Below are 15,832 nucleotides of genomic sequence, written 5' to 3'. Positions count from 1 at the left end.
ACACCAGGGTCCAATCACCTGTCCGGGTCCTCTCTGTCTCTCTCTCTGCCTCTGTCTCTCTCTGTCTCTCTCTCTCTCTGTCTCTCTCTGTCTCTCTGTCTCTCTCTCTCTCTCTCTCTGTCTCTCTCTCTCTGTCTCTCTGTCTCTCTCTCTCTCTCTCTCTCTCTCTCTCTGTCTCTCTCTCTGCCTCTGTCTCTCTCTGTCTCTCTCTCTCTCTCTCTCTCTCTCTCTCTGTCTCTCTCTCTGTCTCTCTCTTTCTCTGCATGTCTCTCTCTGTCTCTCTCTTTCTCTGCATGTCTCTCTCTGTCTCTCTCTCTGTCTCTCTCTCTCTCTCTCTTTCTCTGCATGTCTCTCTCTGTCTGTCTGTCTGTGTGTATCTCTTTGTCTGTCTCTCTCTCTATCTCTCTCTTTCTCTGCATGTCTCTCTCTCTCTCTCTCTCTGTCTCTCTCTCTTTCTCTGCATGTCTCTCTCTGTCTGTCTGTCTGTGTGTATCTCTTTGTCTGTCTCTCTCTCTATCTCTCTCTTTCTCTGCATGTCTCTCTCTCTCTCTCTCTCTGTCTCTCTCTCTGTCTCTCTCTTTCTCTGCATGTCTCTCTCTGTCTCTCTCTCTGTCTCTCTCTTTCTCTGCATGTCTCTCTCTGTCTCTCTCTCTGTCTCTCTCTTTCTCTGCATGTCTCTCTCTGTCTCTCTCTCTGTCTCTCTCTCTCTCTCTGTCTTTCTCTGCATGTCTCTCTCTGTCTGTCTGTCTGTGTGTATCTCTTTGTCTGTCTCTCTCTCTATCTCTGTCTGTCTGTCCATCCATAATGGACTTATTCATAATTTTGACATTTGTATCCTACAATTCTGACTTTTTATCTCAGATTTTTAAAAAAATCATAATTATGACTCATTTCTCATAATATTGACATGTTTTATTTCATACTTAAATCTTTTTATGTAATAATAATTTTGTTTTTATGTTATAATTACGACGTTTTATCTCATAATTCCAGCCTTCTGTCTGATAATTGCGACTCTGTAAAGTGTCTTTGAGTACTGTGAAAAGCGCTTTGTAAATAAAATGTATAATTTTGGTATCTTCTTGGTGGAAATGGGCTTCCACAAATGTTCATCCTATTTACTGGAGTGGCCGAACACACTTCCATTGCACAAAAACCTTATGGGATTGTGGTAGTAGTCAAGCCCTCAGGTGCTGCCAGGGAAACAGTTATTGCTCCGGAAAAAGTTGAGATTTTGATCGCAAAACACATAAAAATATAAATGATTGTTTTAAAAAACATCTTCTTTGGCAAGTGACCATGGTGAAGGCGGGACAATGCCCTTTGCAGTGTCCATCATCAGTAATGAATGGATTCCTGGCCTCCACATTGACCATTAATTTGTAGTTCATAAATAGTCAACCTTACTTTTACTCCTCACCTGGGCAGTAGAGGTCAGCTAGTGTTATGGTGTCTGATTACAAGAGAATCAAACTACACGGTCTCAGTGGATCTGTCCATGAATGTGAGGAAGGTCATTGACTCGACACTGTGGTCACTGAGCGGCTAACCTTTAGCTCTGAGGTTGATCAGATAGGTGTCCAAGGCTAGTGACATTTTGGCAAGCACACACGGTTCGAGTTGAAAAAAGGGGAAAACCCAAAGTTCAGTCACAGCCTGGTTAAGTTGTGCAAGTCTTAGAAAACAGCTTTGAAGTCTTTGATATGCGAGTGCTTTTTTTCATCCTCTCTCACATGGCTCACAGTCACTTTACACGATACGTGACACTACATGGCTTAAATGTAAATGTGAAGTATGTTGAGGTAATTAGGAAAACACAAGTCATGTATCCAGAAGCAGAGATAATTTATCAGAGTTGGATTCTGAGAAGAGGTCCTCCTGTGTGTGTGTGTGTGTGTGTGATGACAGACTCCCCCTCTAAATGCCCATTCAAGGGGAACAGTGGAGTGCAGTGTTTGCCCTGTGAACAGAGCCTGCAGTGACTCCTTTCAGTGAAACGCTGTCACAAACACACACACACACGCACACATACACACAAACTTTGTAAGACAGTCACATCACACCAGAAAGCGTTACAAAACAAAAATCTTGTTTTATTCTCCAGAGACGTCTACATAGATGAGATGTACATGAAAAATAAAAACAATATATCTGATTCATACATATAGTATGTGTTTTGGTAGTGCGCTCCATCCATGAACTGCAAATTCTCTCTCTCTCTCTCTCACACACACACACACACACACACACACACACACACACACACACACACACACACACACACACACACACACACACACACACACACACACACGGGGGTGTCACAATTTCAATTCTATATCAGAAAATTGATCGAAGCCGGATGAGCAATTCTCCCAGCATCTTGTATCCACTACACTCTTGCCTAATTGCGCTCGTCAGGTGCATGTCGGAAGAAAAACAAAACGTCAAAGTCGTAAGTCAAATCAAATCAAGGATTCGGAGAATCTTGACACCTCTACATCACACACGTCATGATGCATCCGCACTCTTAATTCTTCCTGCAGTTACTTATTTTGCTGTATTGACTGTCCTCCTCTCATGCATTACACAGCTCAGTTTAGCATCTTTTCTTTTGAACAATAAATACCAACAACCATTAAAAAAACCTGAAGATCCGTTAACCTAAAAGTAAAGATCGAGACGTTGTTAATTAGGTGAGTTAAAGAGTTTCTGATCCTACTCAACTGTCACTGAGATGACTTATCTTTTTTTCCAAGTTGCACCTCTAAATCCTTCCCAGTTAGCTGGAAATAACTTAATAGTTACTTGTTTTGCACGACACAAGAAATATAAAATCAATATAATACAAGCATCAACATAGGCAAATACTGTATATCTAAAAATAATATACATATATAAAATAAGCTGTTTTTAATCAAGAAAATAGAGTTGCAACTTGGAAAGGCAGTTAAACTCTTTGTGCAGGAAATAGCGCTGCAACTAACGATTATTTTGACTGTCGATAAACCTGCAAGTTATTTTCTGAATTAGTTGATTAGTTGTCTGGTCTGTAAAATATCACTAAATGGTGAAAAATATCCATCAGTGTGTCCCAAAGTTCAAGATGACGTCCTCAAATGTCTTGCTGTGTCCACAACCCAAAGATATTCAGTTTACTGTGATAGAGGAGTAAGGAAACCAGAAAATATTCACATTTATGAAGCTTGAATCAGAAAGACATTTTTCCTCCTATTCAAATTAATGAATCGATAATCAAAATAGCTGGAGACCAATTCAATGGTTGACAACTAATTAGTTAATCGTTGCAGCTCACTCGTATTGTTAGAGGAGTTTTTGATGATTCTGGAAATATCCTCTGAACAGCAATATGGATTAAAATGTTAATGTTAAAAGACCTTCTGGGTTCTTCAAAGATCATCAGGTATTTAAAAAAAAATGTTTAACACTGTCTCAAATGTGATGAAATGCGGTATTAGCATGAGAGGCATACCTTGGGACTGGGGCCATATGATCCACTATGTTATGTCTAACAGTGCCTCCAGCTTTCACAGCATTTAAAGACAGACGCATTTCGAAAGAGCTTCTTGCAATAATCAAAACACAGCCAACCACACCAAACTATGCCAGGAAGCTTTGTGGATCAAAGCAAAGATCTGGCAAATAAAAATAGCTAGGTTCACTGCTTTCATGTAATCACAGTGCTGATATGATCCGCCTTCTTCTTATTTCGGGGGAATTCACCCTTACAGCTGTGTCTCAGCCTTCAGGTATCCTTGATCATTTTACCTGCAATCATGTAATCTGAATTATTTTTCATGTCATTGTAATGCTAAAGAGTTGGAATACATGTTAAGTTGATGCCAGTGTCACACACCACGAGTTTAAAATGAGACCTACAACAGAGTGGTGTTACACCAAGACATGATTATCTGTAGGCTACATGCTTGAATGATGACGGTACATGTGAAGCTTATTGGAAAAGGAAAAATCACTGAAATATCTTAACAACTTGTCCGGCTCCACTTCAAAATAAATACCTGTGCCTTCACAAACAGGCAGCATCTTATCTCAGTGCTTTAAAGTAACAATAACAACACAAACTGCACGATACTGAAACCTTGAAACTTTTATCTGTGTCTAAAAGGTTAAGTTAGTGTCACTGCTGCCATGGAGGCCTGGGCTCATCAACTCAACTTAAACAAGATTTTAAAATGTGTGTTGGTGTGTGTGTCTGCAGAGTGACTTTGAGATTTCAACTATGTGTTCATGTGATTGTGAGTATTTGTCCTGCGGTTGGATATGGCCGAACTTTAGAAAAAAGATCCGAGATTCATCATAAAAACTTCATTTCAAATACTAGAATTTTTCACTCTTTTCAAATTAAAAAATGTACAAAAAATTGACAAGTTTTGTTCTTTCTAAAAACAACTCTGCGCTGTACATTGTGCTTTTGAACACATACTCGCACAGTCCAGCTGTCATGTCCTTTATGATCACACAGCGACCCACGTTGTACAATTTTAACATATGCAGATTTTGTTTCTTTCTTCTTGCTCCGCTCCAGCTGTGCGTGCCAGTTTTCCCCCCATCGTCAACATCAGCAAGCAGTCTAGCTGGTTCACGCGGCACCGACTGGACCAGATGTAAACATCTGGAGCGGCCTCCGATGCTTATAGTAACAGCTTTATGCCTTGGCTGGTTTTATCAGTAATAAATAAATAAATACTCCAGGGGTCAGGTGCACAAAAATACGTCTGGTCTGAGCACGCTCCATGACCCGTGTCTGATCCCTGAATCTCGCTGTCTTGCCAGGACGCTGACTCGTTGTTCTACATGGCGTTCAGTCTATTCGGTTGCCACAAATGGTGAAGCGGTCTATTTCCAGCAAATCTTTCTTGGGCGTTCTGTGTTCAAGTCCGTCCCCTTCCAGTCCCGTGTTGGCATTTATTATTTTGTCATCGTCCTCGTCTGGCGTGGTCAGGAATGTGTCTGAGTCGCTCTTAGGGAGTGTGGGGGCGGAGCTCTCTGCCATGTTGGCAACCTGAGGATTTTCTGATGCCACTGGGATTCCTCCTTTGTCGGTTGTTGGTTCTATTTGAAAGAGAGTGGTAGAGTTTGTTATACGCAGCAGAAGAACATAGACAAAAAGTACAACCGACAGCAAAATCACCTGTAGCTTCAATAGGTTTTGAATTTCTCTACATGCGGTAAGAGTGATACTCAGACTGAAAATAGTTAGGAGGGTAGCAACAGCGCATTACTCCAAGGTAAAGAGGCTCATCATTACCTAATCAAATTAGTTTGTGGGGTTACAGATTACAGGTTAAAGAAAGCCCCATTCATGGCTGGCACGTCCACTGTGAATTATTTCTGAAGTTGGCCCTGAACGTTACTGACTCAGGGTTGGGTAACTTCAGCGGCTCTGTCCAGTTACATTTGGGGAGGTTTAAGCAACACCAACCAGTGTTTTTGAAATTGCTTTGTGTTTGTTAAACACATAAACAGATTGTTTAGTCCTCATAATAAAAGCCTTTTCTCGGATGATGTCAAAATTTTAAATAAACTGTTACAAATAGCATGTACGCTAATCAGCCAAACATGATTATGTAAACAACAGTCTTTTTTGTCTCTTATCTTATATCTATGGTTGCAGTGGAATACTGCTTTTAAAGGTGTACCATGGTATGAAAATAGATGGTCATGACACCATGTACATTTGCTTATCTACAGTATTGTATTCCACAGTATGAGTGTTATTAAAAGTAATAATAGTAATATTTTAAGTTTGTATCGCAAACTCCACACAAAAAGCTCTAGAACCCAAGACCTTCTTGCTGTGAGTCAACAGTGCCAACCACTTCACGACCATGCTGCTCACAGGACTTAATATTTTGTGAAAATTATAATAAAGCATTTGTACAACCAAAAACCACAACTATTTCTGTTTCTGTTATGGGTCATTGTAACTGATAGTGCTTACTCGTAGGGCTAACGTTAGCTTAATTAGTTAGCTGACTACAGCCTACTATTTAGAAATTTAGGAGTGGACGGATTAACTGATGGATACCTTGCTGTGGTGCAGTGGGAACGTGTTTGGTGCGGTGAGCTCTGGAGTTGACACGACTGGAGACAGCAGAAGGTGGAGGGTCGAAGAGCTTCTCCTCCATGTTGGCCTCTTTGACGAACACACAGGACGTTCCCAACAGAACGATACTGTTGAGCACCTTCAGAGTGATCATCCTGCTCACAAACACACATGCACAGAAAACATTAAAACAAACATTCAAAACTACAAACACCAAGAAATACAGCAAATAAGTGTTCAAAAACTTGGAAAAGAGAACTTGACACTTACCCCAGGTAAAACAGGAGCACACACATAAAGGAGAGTGACCCCTGGATCTTCACTGAGCTGGTCACCACTCTGATCAACTGAGAAAAGAAACACAAACACATCATCAGATGTGATCAGATAAAGTGTATACAGAGTCAATATTAGAACATACACAACATCAATAACAATCATAAAAAGTGACTGACCAGCAGAGCTAAAGGAAGCGGGATGAAGCCCATTCTTCTGGACACGGAGTCACTGTAGTCTGTGTAAGCCTGGAGACACATTAGAGACATTTTTTGTCATGAAGCATCAACCACCAACATTAATCTTCTTCCCCAATCCCATAATAATATTCAATCAAATCAGGAAAGATTAGAGGCTATTTCCTCAGTATTGCAGAATATAAGTCTCTGGTTCAAATTCAGTCTGTAACAAGAAATAAACAAATCTGATTAGCATTTGCAGCATTTGGAGATTACATGATAACATAATGAAAAACCTGCAGTTTATGAGTATCAGTTTCAGACACTCTGGTCTAGTTTATATATATTTTTGTACTTTAGACGTTTGCCTGGAAGTTTCTAAGCAGGTGTGCAGAGCTGATATTTGAACTTAAGTCACTCACATTTTTCTGTCGACTGCTGACAAGGTCAAATGCAAGGCTGGCTCTGTATTCCCCGTATACCTGGAAAATAACACAACATTAGTCAGCCAAAGAAAAAAAAATCTAAATATCAAACAAATAAACAGTCACTGACATAGATGAAATTAACAGATGACGTCTGAATTAAAGCTGCTGATAATTAGTTGATCTGTTTATTTGTCGTGTATTAATGTAAAGTAAAAGCACAGAATACAGGCAGTGACAGATGTTTAATTTTGATGGAGCAAAAATGTGCACACATGGATTCAATCAGCCGAGCACGGACACACAAGTGTTGAGCGCCAACTACCTGTGAGTGAGGTTTGTGTGATTAGGTTTGACAGATTGGAGATAAAGGGGTTAATCCCCTCCTGTGGAGTTGGTTTCCGTTACATAACCAAAGCTACAACTCCTTGAGTGAAAAATCAAAGAGAAAGAGAACACATGAGGGAAGGAGGTGGGACGACAACAAAGCCATGACGAAACAAGAGAAAATGCCTTAGCTGACTGACAGTTTCCCTCTGATACTACAGTGTAACTGGTGTGAGTGTGAGACAATGGGAAAGAGACAAAGAAGCACCAGTGTGTAAAACAAAAAAAAACAAAAAACGTCTAAGTCAGTGGAGTCAGACAGAATAGAGAGAAAAAGGGAAGGCAACCAAATCTGTTGAGCTTAAAGATTCATTCACCTTTGAAAAAGTAGATGAACAAGATACTACTACTACTACTACTAATAATAATAATAATAATAACAATAACAATAACAATAACAACACCAACAACTCAAGGTTGGCTGGCTTTGTTCCTGAGCTTTCAAGTTCATCTATCATCAGTGGATCGAGTTAGCTCAGTGTAGTGAAATCATTCAAAACTGATCAGTGTCATTATTAGAAATCACTAGTAACTATTCAGTCCCTGCCAAAGAAGACTCCTTCAAATCTGAACACACAGATATGATTACATATGATAAAATTAGATGTTCCTTGTAACTCCAAAACTTGTCTGAGAATCATCATGTTTTTGGGTTTTCCTCAGTATCAAAGTAATCCAGTGATAGTTATCAGGATTCCCGCGATTACCTCTGCAAAGATGAACCGTTAGCAGCCAATTTGGCTTTTTCCAAGGCAACATAAGTAGTTTGTTTACAAAGCATTTCAGGAACAGTGCTTTCAAAAACTCAGAGCATTATAAGTTAGACAAATAATAGGAGTAAGACTGACAAAATCCATTAATATGAACTTTTTTGAGTGTTGTACAGTCAATATATCTTTGACAACATTACTGCTTACCGTGTGCTGTCAACACATTTATGCCAAAATATAATTACTCTCAGCTCCTTGCCCATTTTCTAGATTTTTATTGTTATTTAGTAACTTGTCTTTCTCTACTTATATATTTCTTTGTTGTTATTCTGCTATAGCAACCAATATATTTTGTTTCTTGTTTTCCTTTTACATTCATTTGAGCCATGAATTGAACTGATTTTTACAGCATTGAGTCTGTCACAAATAAAGTAAAAAAAAATCTTAAAAAAAATATATACATAAAAAGATGTCCTTTCACTCTGTTTTTATATTTCTGGTGCACTGATACTCTCCATTATTAATTCATATACGGATACTACTACAAATAAATCAAACATGTATAGCACAACCCGTGCGCAAACTAATGGCATTGACATATTTAAAAATGAAAATACATGGCATATCTGGGGATTGCATGTAAATAAAAAAAGGAGTAAAAAAGCCCTTTAACTGAGCAATCTCCATCTGTCATTGAGGGCTTTTACATGTGCGTGTAGTAAGTGGACCGGGAGTTGGATTATTTTGTCAAATTTAAACATGCTCTTGTCACACTTGTCCAGAAACTTACTGCACCATCACCTAATGAATAAACTGTGAAAGCAATGTATGCAAAGAGGACTCACATCAGCACTGATGTCATTGAATTTGGTGATGAAGGCATGCTTGACGACATCCACTGCAACCTCTGAGGCTATCACCATGACTACATCAGGAAACAGCACCCACAAATGGTCTAAAATCAAACACATCAGAAACTGATTAGTGTCAATGTTCGGTATAATATTACTAATAAAAGGTCAGTGACAGTTCAGTGCAGCTGTGTTCAGTTACCAGGGTTCCATGAGAACTGCTCCATGTTTCGGAGACAGACGATGAGCAGGAGGATGTAGTTGGTGAACCTCTCTTTTATGTCTGTGGGAAACAAACAAATCAATCCTGGATTAACCTACTTTGTACTCGCGACGGCCGAGCTCGGTTCCATAAAATATACCTTGCACTAAATCACCAAGTTCAAAAGTCGATATCCAAAGACCGCTGTTTATATAGCGCATATTTGGCTGATTTAGGTTATCTGCTTAGGTTCACCACTTACCGCTGTTTGACATCTGGAAAAGGTTGTTCTTTTCAAACTTCTTGAACACGCTTCCTTTGATCTCCACAAACTGCAAAAAAAACCAAAACAAAATATCACAGCTGAAATCCTGCTGCATGCTCTTTTAATTGAGTTAAGTGTGTATGTGTGCTTTATACTCACGTTGTTGGACATCATGATGGTGAGCAGGGACTTGTTGTGGGAGTTGAAGGCTACGTTAAGAGTGGTGGCCTGAACCATGATGAGGATGGCATGGAGGACTGGAGACAAACATGCTGAGGAAAAAATACTAGGGACTGCTGTGTGTCAATTACCATGTACACCCCCTAATATCCTTGTCCTTTTCTATAAAATGTAGAAAAATAAAATAAAATTTCAATTAAAAAAAAATAGTGGAAAATACCTCTCGCAATTTCCAAAAACCTAAGTTGACATCTTCAAATAGCCTTTTTTGGTCTGACTAACAGTCCAAAACCCAAAGATATTTAGTTTACCATCACAGAAGACCAGTAAAAACTAACATGTGAGAAGCGGAAACTTCAGACTTTTATGCTTAATAGATGCTTAAATAAACAATTACAAACCCCAGTCATTGTTTTCTATTTCTTCATCTTCACTAAGAAGATCATCTGCAAGTTTTAAGAACCATACACAGAAAAAATTAACATTTCCTGATTGATGAGATTTGATGCCACATTCTGGGTTTTTAGTTTTCTTTATAAAACTACATATATGTACATTAGGTAATACACTTAAAAAAAGTCTAGATATAATATAAATTGTTCTAGATAACTGTGACTTTCATTTCTATTTTTTAAATTCAACTAAATCCCTTTTTAAAGTGTGTATTTTGTTTCTTTCTGTTATTCTCCTTTCTTTTTACTTTTATATTTTCATTTTTAAATCTTCTGATAATAAAGCTCCGCAAGCCACTACTTACAAATAAAATTCAGAAAAAAAACTTAAATAAATGATAACTACATCATCAAAATTGTTGCTGATTACTTTCTTCCCTCTAATTGTCTCGGCTCTAAAGGTGATTTCTGACCTCTGTTTCTTCTAAACTCAAGTACAGAGGCGCACAGAAGCAGCAAAATAAACAGACTGATTATAGAGATCACATCCTTCTCAGTGAGGATACAGACGTAGAGCACAGCCATGAGGAAGTGAGGAATCACGCCTATGTGTGCTCTCTTCTTCTCCTTTGGTTCTGTGGCTGTCCAGTACAGAGCGTCCAGGATGTCCTGGCCAAATGATGAGAAGAGGCGGTCTGCTACCTGACAACACAACAGCAGAAGCGCAATGATTGGACGACTTCCTTTACAGTACAATCAGAGTAATAAACATTAGGAGGTGTCATCTGGTCATCTGAGCGTACCTCTAACATGTTGTATATGATGTAGAGTTTGATGACAGACTGTCCCCTGATCAGGTGGTACATCATGGAGTAATCCACGTAGCTCATCATTGAGTAACACAGCACCATAATGAAGCCTTTCAGCACGTCACACACCTGGGCCGGCTGGAGCAGGCGGGAGCCACTTAAACACACACACGAATAGACACAGGTCAGAAGAAGACAAAAAGGAACTGAGCAGGACAGGTTATTATAATGTGTTTAGTATGAAAGTCAGGCAGATCTCTGCTGCCCTCTAGTGGCTCACAACAATGTTGCACTGTTTGTTTCTATTTACAAATGTTGGCAGAGCCATGTGAAGGTATAACAAGATCTCTATGTAACAACTGCCGAACAACCTCCACTCAATCAATTACCAAAACTGTTGTCAATTGATTTTCTATTATAACAAACAATTAATGTCAGCGCTAGGTTTTACAGATGTAAAACAGTGAGAGAGGGTACACTTTCCTTTCAAGCTAAAACATTCAGATAATTACTCAATCAACAGAGAATTAATCTGCAACTTTTTTGATAATCATTTAAAGTGATAGTTTGGGTCTTTTGACGTAGGGTTGTATGATGTACTTATCCCCAGTCAGTGCATTACCTGCAGTAGATGACTGTCAGCTCTCTCCCTGTGTGGAGAAGCAGTGTGTAGCACCAACAGAGGAGCAGAGCATTGTACTGCTATATGGTACTGACAGCAAGACGAATTTTAGCTAGCTAAAAGAAGGCAAAATATCCATTGAAGTGTACGCTATATTTTGAACATTGCTGGTGCTTTACATTGCCATCAGGCAGCCGCTGAAGGTCTGACTCAACACTGTGGCAACACTTAAGCGGATATACTGCCTTCTTTTAGGTGGCTAAAAAATGTCTTGCTGTCTGTCCCGTTTAGCAGTACAATACTCTGCTTCCCTGTCAGTGCTACGTGCTGCTTCTCCACACAGGGAGAGAGCTGACGGTCATCTACTGCAGGTTATACACTGACTGGAGATAAGTACCTCATACAACCCCACATCAAAAGACCCAAACTATCCCATTAAGAAATTTATGAAGCAAAAATGCCAAACATTTGATGGTTGTGGTTTCTTACATGTGAAGATTTACTGCTTTTCCTCGTCTTACATTATGGTTAACTAAATATCTTTGTACTATTTGTCAAACAAAATAAGCAATTCATCACCTATGAATCTATGAATTTAACAAACATTCTTTGTTGTTACAACTGTATCAGAGCGGTGTTGATTCAAATTTGAGGCTTAATAAAAATTTTGAAATAAAATAGGCTTTTAAGCCTTTAATTGTTAGTCAAATATTTATAATCAACACGGCCAATGATCAATTAACCGAAACATATACCATACCTGAGGCCACAGCAAGGCAACGTGATGAGCCGTAAAAGGGCCAGAATCACCCTGAGGGGCAGCAGGGTGAACACATAGAGAAATGCATCCAGACAAAGGAAGAAGCCGAAAGTCATCAGCTGAAGAGAGAGAATGACACAGAGAGGGAGGTTATTTATTCATTTGTGACTTTTAAAACATTTCTTACAGTGATTGTTTGTTTGTCTGTGTGTTTACCTTCTCGAGCTCCTTGGGGATGCGGAGGCAGGTGTAGACCCTCTCTCTGCGCTCGGTGTATTTGGCCTCATTGTGCTCCAGGAAGTAGCCTCTGGTGAGCTCAGTAGTTATAAATCTGACCAGAGACAGATCTAGAGTCGAAAAAGGACAGTGACAAAGCATTAAATACACACACAAAGACATCACAGCCTTTTGCCTTAAAACACACACACACACACACACACACACACACACACACACACACACACACACACCTTAGTGATAAAAATAACTACAATCCTAGATAGCTTTGATGACTTAATTCACAGTAGGTGCCTGCCTTTTCCACTGGAAACAAAGGGGAGTCCTTAGCTAATAATTGACAATGCATTTTAAAAATGTGATTTTTGAACATCCCACTCCAAAACCATTTGCCTGTTGCTATCACAGCCCTTACTGTGAACTAGTGAGGTCAAGAACTGACGTTGGGTGATAAGGCCTGGCACAGAGATAAGGTTGAAGTTCATTCCAGGCGTCAGATGTGCAGGGCATTTAAGTTCATCCACATCAAACTTGGAAAACCATTTCTTTATGGACTCTGCTTTGTGCACAGGGGCAGTGTTTGGTTTAAACAGGAAAGGACCTTCCTCGAACTGTTGCCACAAAGTCGGAAGCACACTTATCTAAAATATGATTGTATTCTGCAGCATTAAGCTTTCCCATAAAGAAGCACTGCACCCATTCTATATGCCACAGTCAATTTATTAGACTAAGGCAGTGATTTACAAATGGTCAGCCAAGGCACACTGGTCCTGGTGTGCTGTAGGATTTTGTTACAACCATACATTATTATTGCAGTATATACACAACTATGCAACAAGCAGTGAATGCATTTTAAATTTGATACATCTGTACTTCGTACGCATTAATTTCCCAATACAGAGGGAAATTCAACAGCCTAAAAATTCTTTCATGGAAACCCAGTATTTTGCTGTTCACACAATCTTCTAGTGGTGGGATTTAATGTGATACATCAAAGGCCGTGATTTACAACCCGTGTGAAGGACAATAACAACGGGGAAAATGGATCGCTTTCTTGTGTGGCAGTTCACTTCATTTTTAATTTTGTGACCTGATTGGTTCAAATGCGTGTGTTGCTGCTTTTATGTAATTTCATGAAGTTTCATCAAACGCGTGGCGAGGCTAAATGAATGAGGCATGGTTTTGAACAGCTTGCAGCGCACGCACAAGAATATATGATGAGGCTTCTCTCGCATGACGCAGTGTCACTTTTATTACTTCCACTATAGAGGTGACTTCCATATTTAGTGTTCTTCAGTAAGATGACACTGAAGTTGCAACTCTGTACTGATCACAGACAATGTCTAAGATAGATCCTACCTATGTGAGATAGGTTGTTCTGATGAAGCCTAAATCAAGACAGAGACCAAAGTGTACACTGAAACTGAGCTACTAGTGGCAGTCTCACATGTGCATCTGTGATTTGAAAAAATCTGCAGCACAAAACAAGCCCACACAAGAGGACAAGAGGTGTATTTCTTGCAGAGAAAACATTCAGGTTTCTGTTTCTGTTTGCTCCCACGGGGTTCCCATTTTTTGTGCAGGGAGGCAATTTTGAGAAAATCTGTTGAAAGCAATGGATGCTTTTATACAGTAAAATGTAGAGATGAAGCATGCTGCACTTTTAATGCTTCCACTGTTAAGGTGATGTCTCCATGTATCAGTTTTTCAGCAAGATGTCACAGTGAAGTGACAGTTCTGTAATAATTACAGACAAGATGAACAAAAAGATGACAAATGAATTCTATGAGAGTTTGCAAGCAAAAGACGTGCGTGTCTGTGTGCGTGGATGAGGTGGCTTGAAAATATTGTTATCTAGAAAAGGGGGGCCCTGAAGAAAATATTTGGGGACCACAGTATTACAAAAAGAGCTGTGGAGATTGAAAGATGTGTACCAGGCAAGAAATGTACAAGGAAAGGCTTTTTAAACTTGAAAAGGGTCAAATCCAGATAAGCACCAGTGTAAATATTGAACTAATTATCACTGAATTTCAGCTGCTTCAGTCGCAGGCTCCTGGTATTGTGCATGCTGGCTCACTGGCATGGCTTACTTGGACACCTGAATATAATAGAGCCATTGTTAATGTTATTAGCAACACCTGTGCTTTTCCTACAAAAACGCGACAAAAACGTCTGTTATGTCTGTGAATATCGCATATTGTGATCAGTCTTCTTTAAAGTGCAATGCTAAATAATTGGCGTTTCCTATAATCGCAGCTAAGAAGCCTAGTCTACATCATGACAAAACAGACAAGTAGCACAAAAATGTGGACATTCATATACTTTTTGGACGGACAGTATGTACCCACTCCGAAACCCTGAACGCGCCTGTGCAAAGACAAGGGACGTCTTACTTTGACAGAAAAACCACACCGGCCTGTTTAGACTCCTGCATGGTTTGCATGCAGCTGTGCAGTCTTGGGATTGCTATAACACCAGTTATAACGTGGATGCCTGTAACATAAATCATCCACCTCCCGTTACTTTAATTCAGCTCAGTGTTACACCACCAGCGGCTGTGTGTTGACTCTAGCTGGTTAACGTGACATACAAACTGATAGCGGCGCCCAAAGCTGATTGAAATTGCCAACTGCGTGCTCAAGCAGCGTTACTTCCATAGGTAACCACACATAAAATGCAGTGACGCAGTTATACAACAGAAAAAAACACACCGTGGCACGTAAATTAAAAACAATCACTTCAGCAGCAGCTAGCTAGCAAGCGCTGTCAAACCTGGCTCTGTGGCTGCTAGCTCTCACCTGACAGGTTGCGTTTCTTGCCTTTACTGCCGCCATTTTTGTCGTTAAACCTCAACGCCTCGGTGAGTCCGTCTTTCCCCTTGTTCTTCTCCGTTTGGACACCCTTCTTGTCTCTCTCGCTGTCCTCCTTCTCCTTCTCTTTCTCCTCTCCCAGACCTGACGACAGCGACTCCGCCATCTTCGCCAAACGGTCTCATCTGCTGCCTGGGAGACTGACATCTGCGTCACATGATCTGACGTCATCACGCACTGTAGTTCCAACGAATCACCGAGAGATGTCGCCAAAAAGCCCAGTGAGCAAAATTGATTGATTCAATTATTAATGACTGATTGATTTCTTTTTTAACCCTCGAACATTTTTACTGACAAAAACAATGTACAGTAAACAGACAAATTACATGTCAGAATAAGCTTTAAAAATAATGGTGTAAATATTTTCGTCAATGTGCAATTTCGTTAATATCTTTGGAGTTTTTATTTCTTTTTCATAATGTTCATATTTGTACTTGTTTATTATTACTGATTATGCATGTGTAATTTGTCTAATAATGTAATGAATTTAATCATATCTCTCAGTGTATGAAGATTAGGTCTATAATGGAAGTTGGCGACAATGTTTTTCTTCCTGTATGCAGTAAATTAAATATTTCT

The 15,832-nt window shown here is 39.6% G+C and overlaps 1 protein-coding gene across 1 annotated transcript; it reads right to left on the bottom strand.

The window, feature by feature from the left end:
* Window positions 1-4,332: 4,332 nt before the first annotated feature.
* tapt1b (transmembrane anterior posterior transformation 1b) lies at window positions 4,333-15,395 on the bottom strand. Its single transcript, XM_073464836.1, has 14 exons — window positions 15,182-15,395; window positions 12,363-12,493; window positions 12,147-12,265; window positions 10,759-10,921; window positions 10,522-10,657; window positions 9,543-9,640; window positions 9,381-9,450; window positions 9,119-9,199; window positions 8,911-9,020; window positions 6,966-7,025; window positions 6,544-6,612; window positions 6,359-6,435; window positions 6,071-6,243; window positions 4,333-5,094 (listed from the first exon to the last, which is right to left on the bottom strand). Exons 1-14 carry the CDS (start codon window positions 15,357-15,359, stop codon window positions 4,844-4,846), a joined length of 1,716 nt encoding a protein of 571 aa, XP_073320937.1. The 5' UTR covers window positions 15,360-15,395; the 3' UTR covers window positions 4,333-4,843.
* Between the last annotated feature and the right edge of the window lie 437 nt (window positions 15,396-15,832).

This window comes from Pagrus major, chromosome 1 (assembly GCF_040436345.1).
Source record: "Pagrus major chromosome 1, Pma_NU_1.0".
Lineage (NCBI taxonomy): Eukaryota > Metazoa > Chordata > Actinopteri > Spariformes > Sparidae > Pagrus > Pagrus major.
The sequence above is the reverse complement of the archived record's forward strand: the minus strand, read 5'-3'. Positions and strand labels throughout refer to the sequence as shown.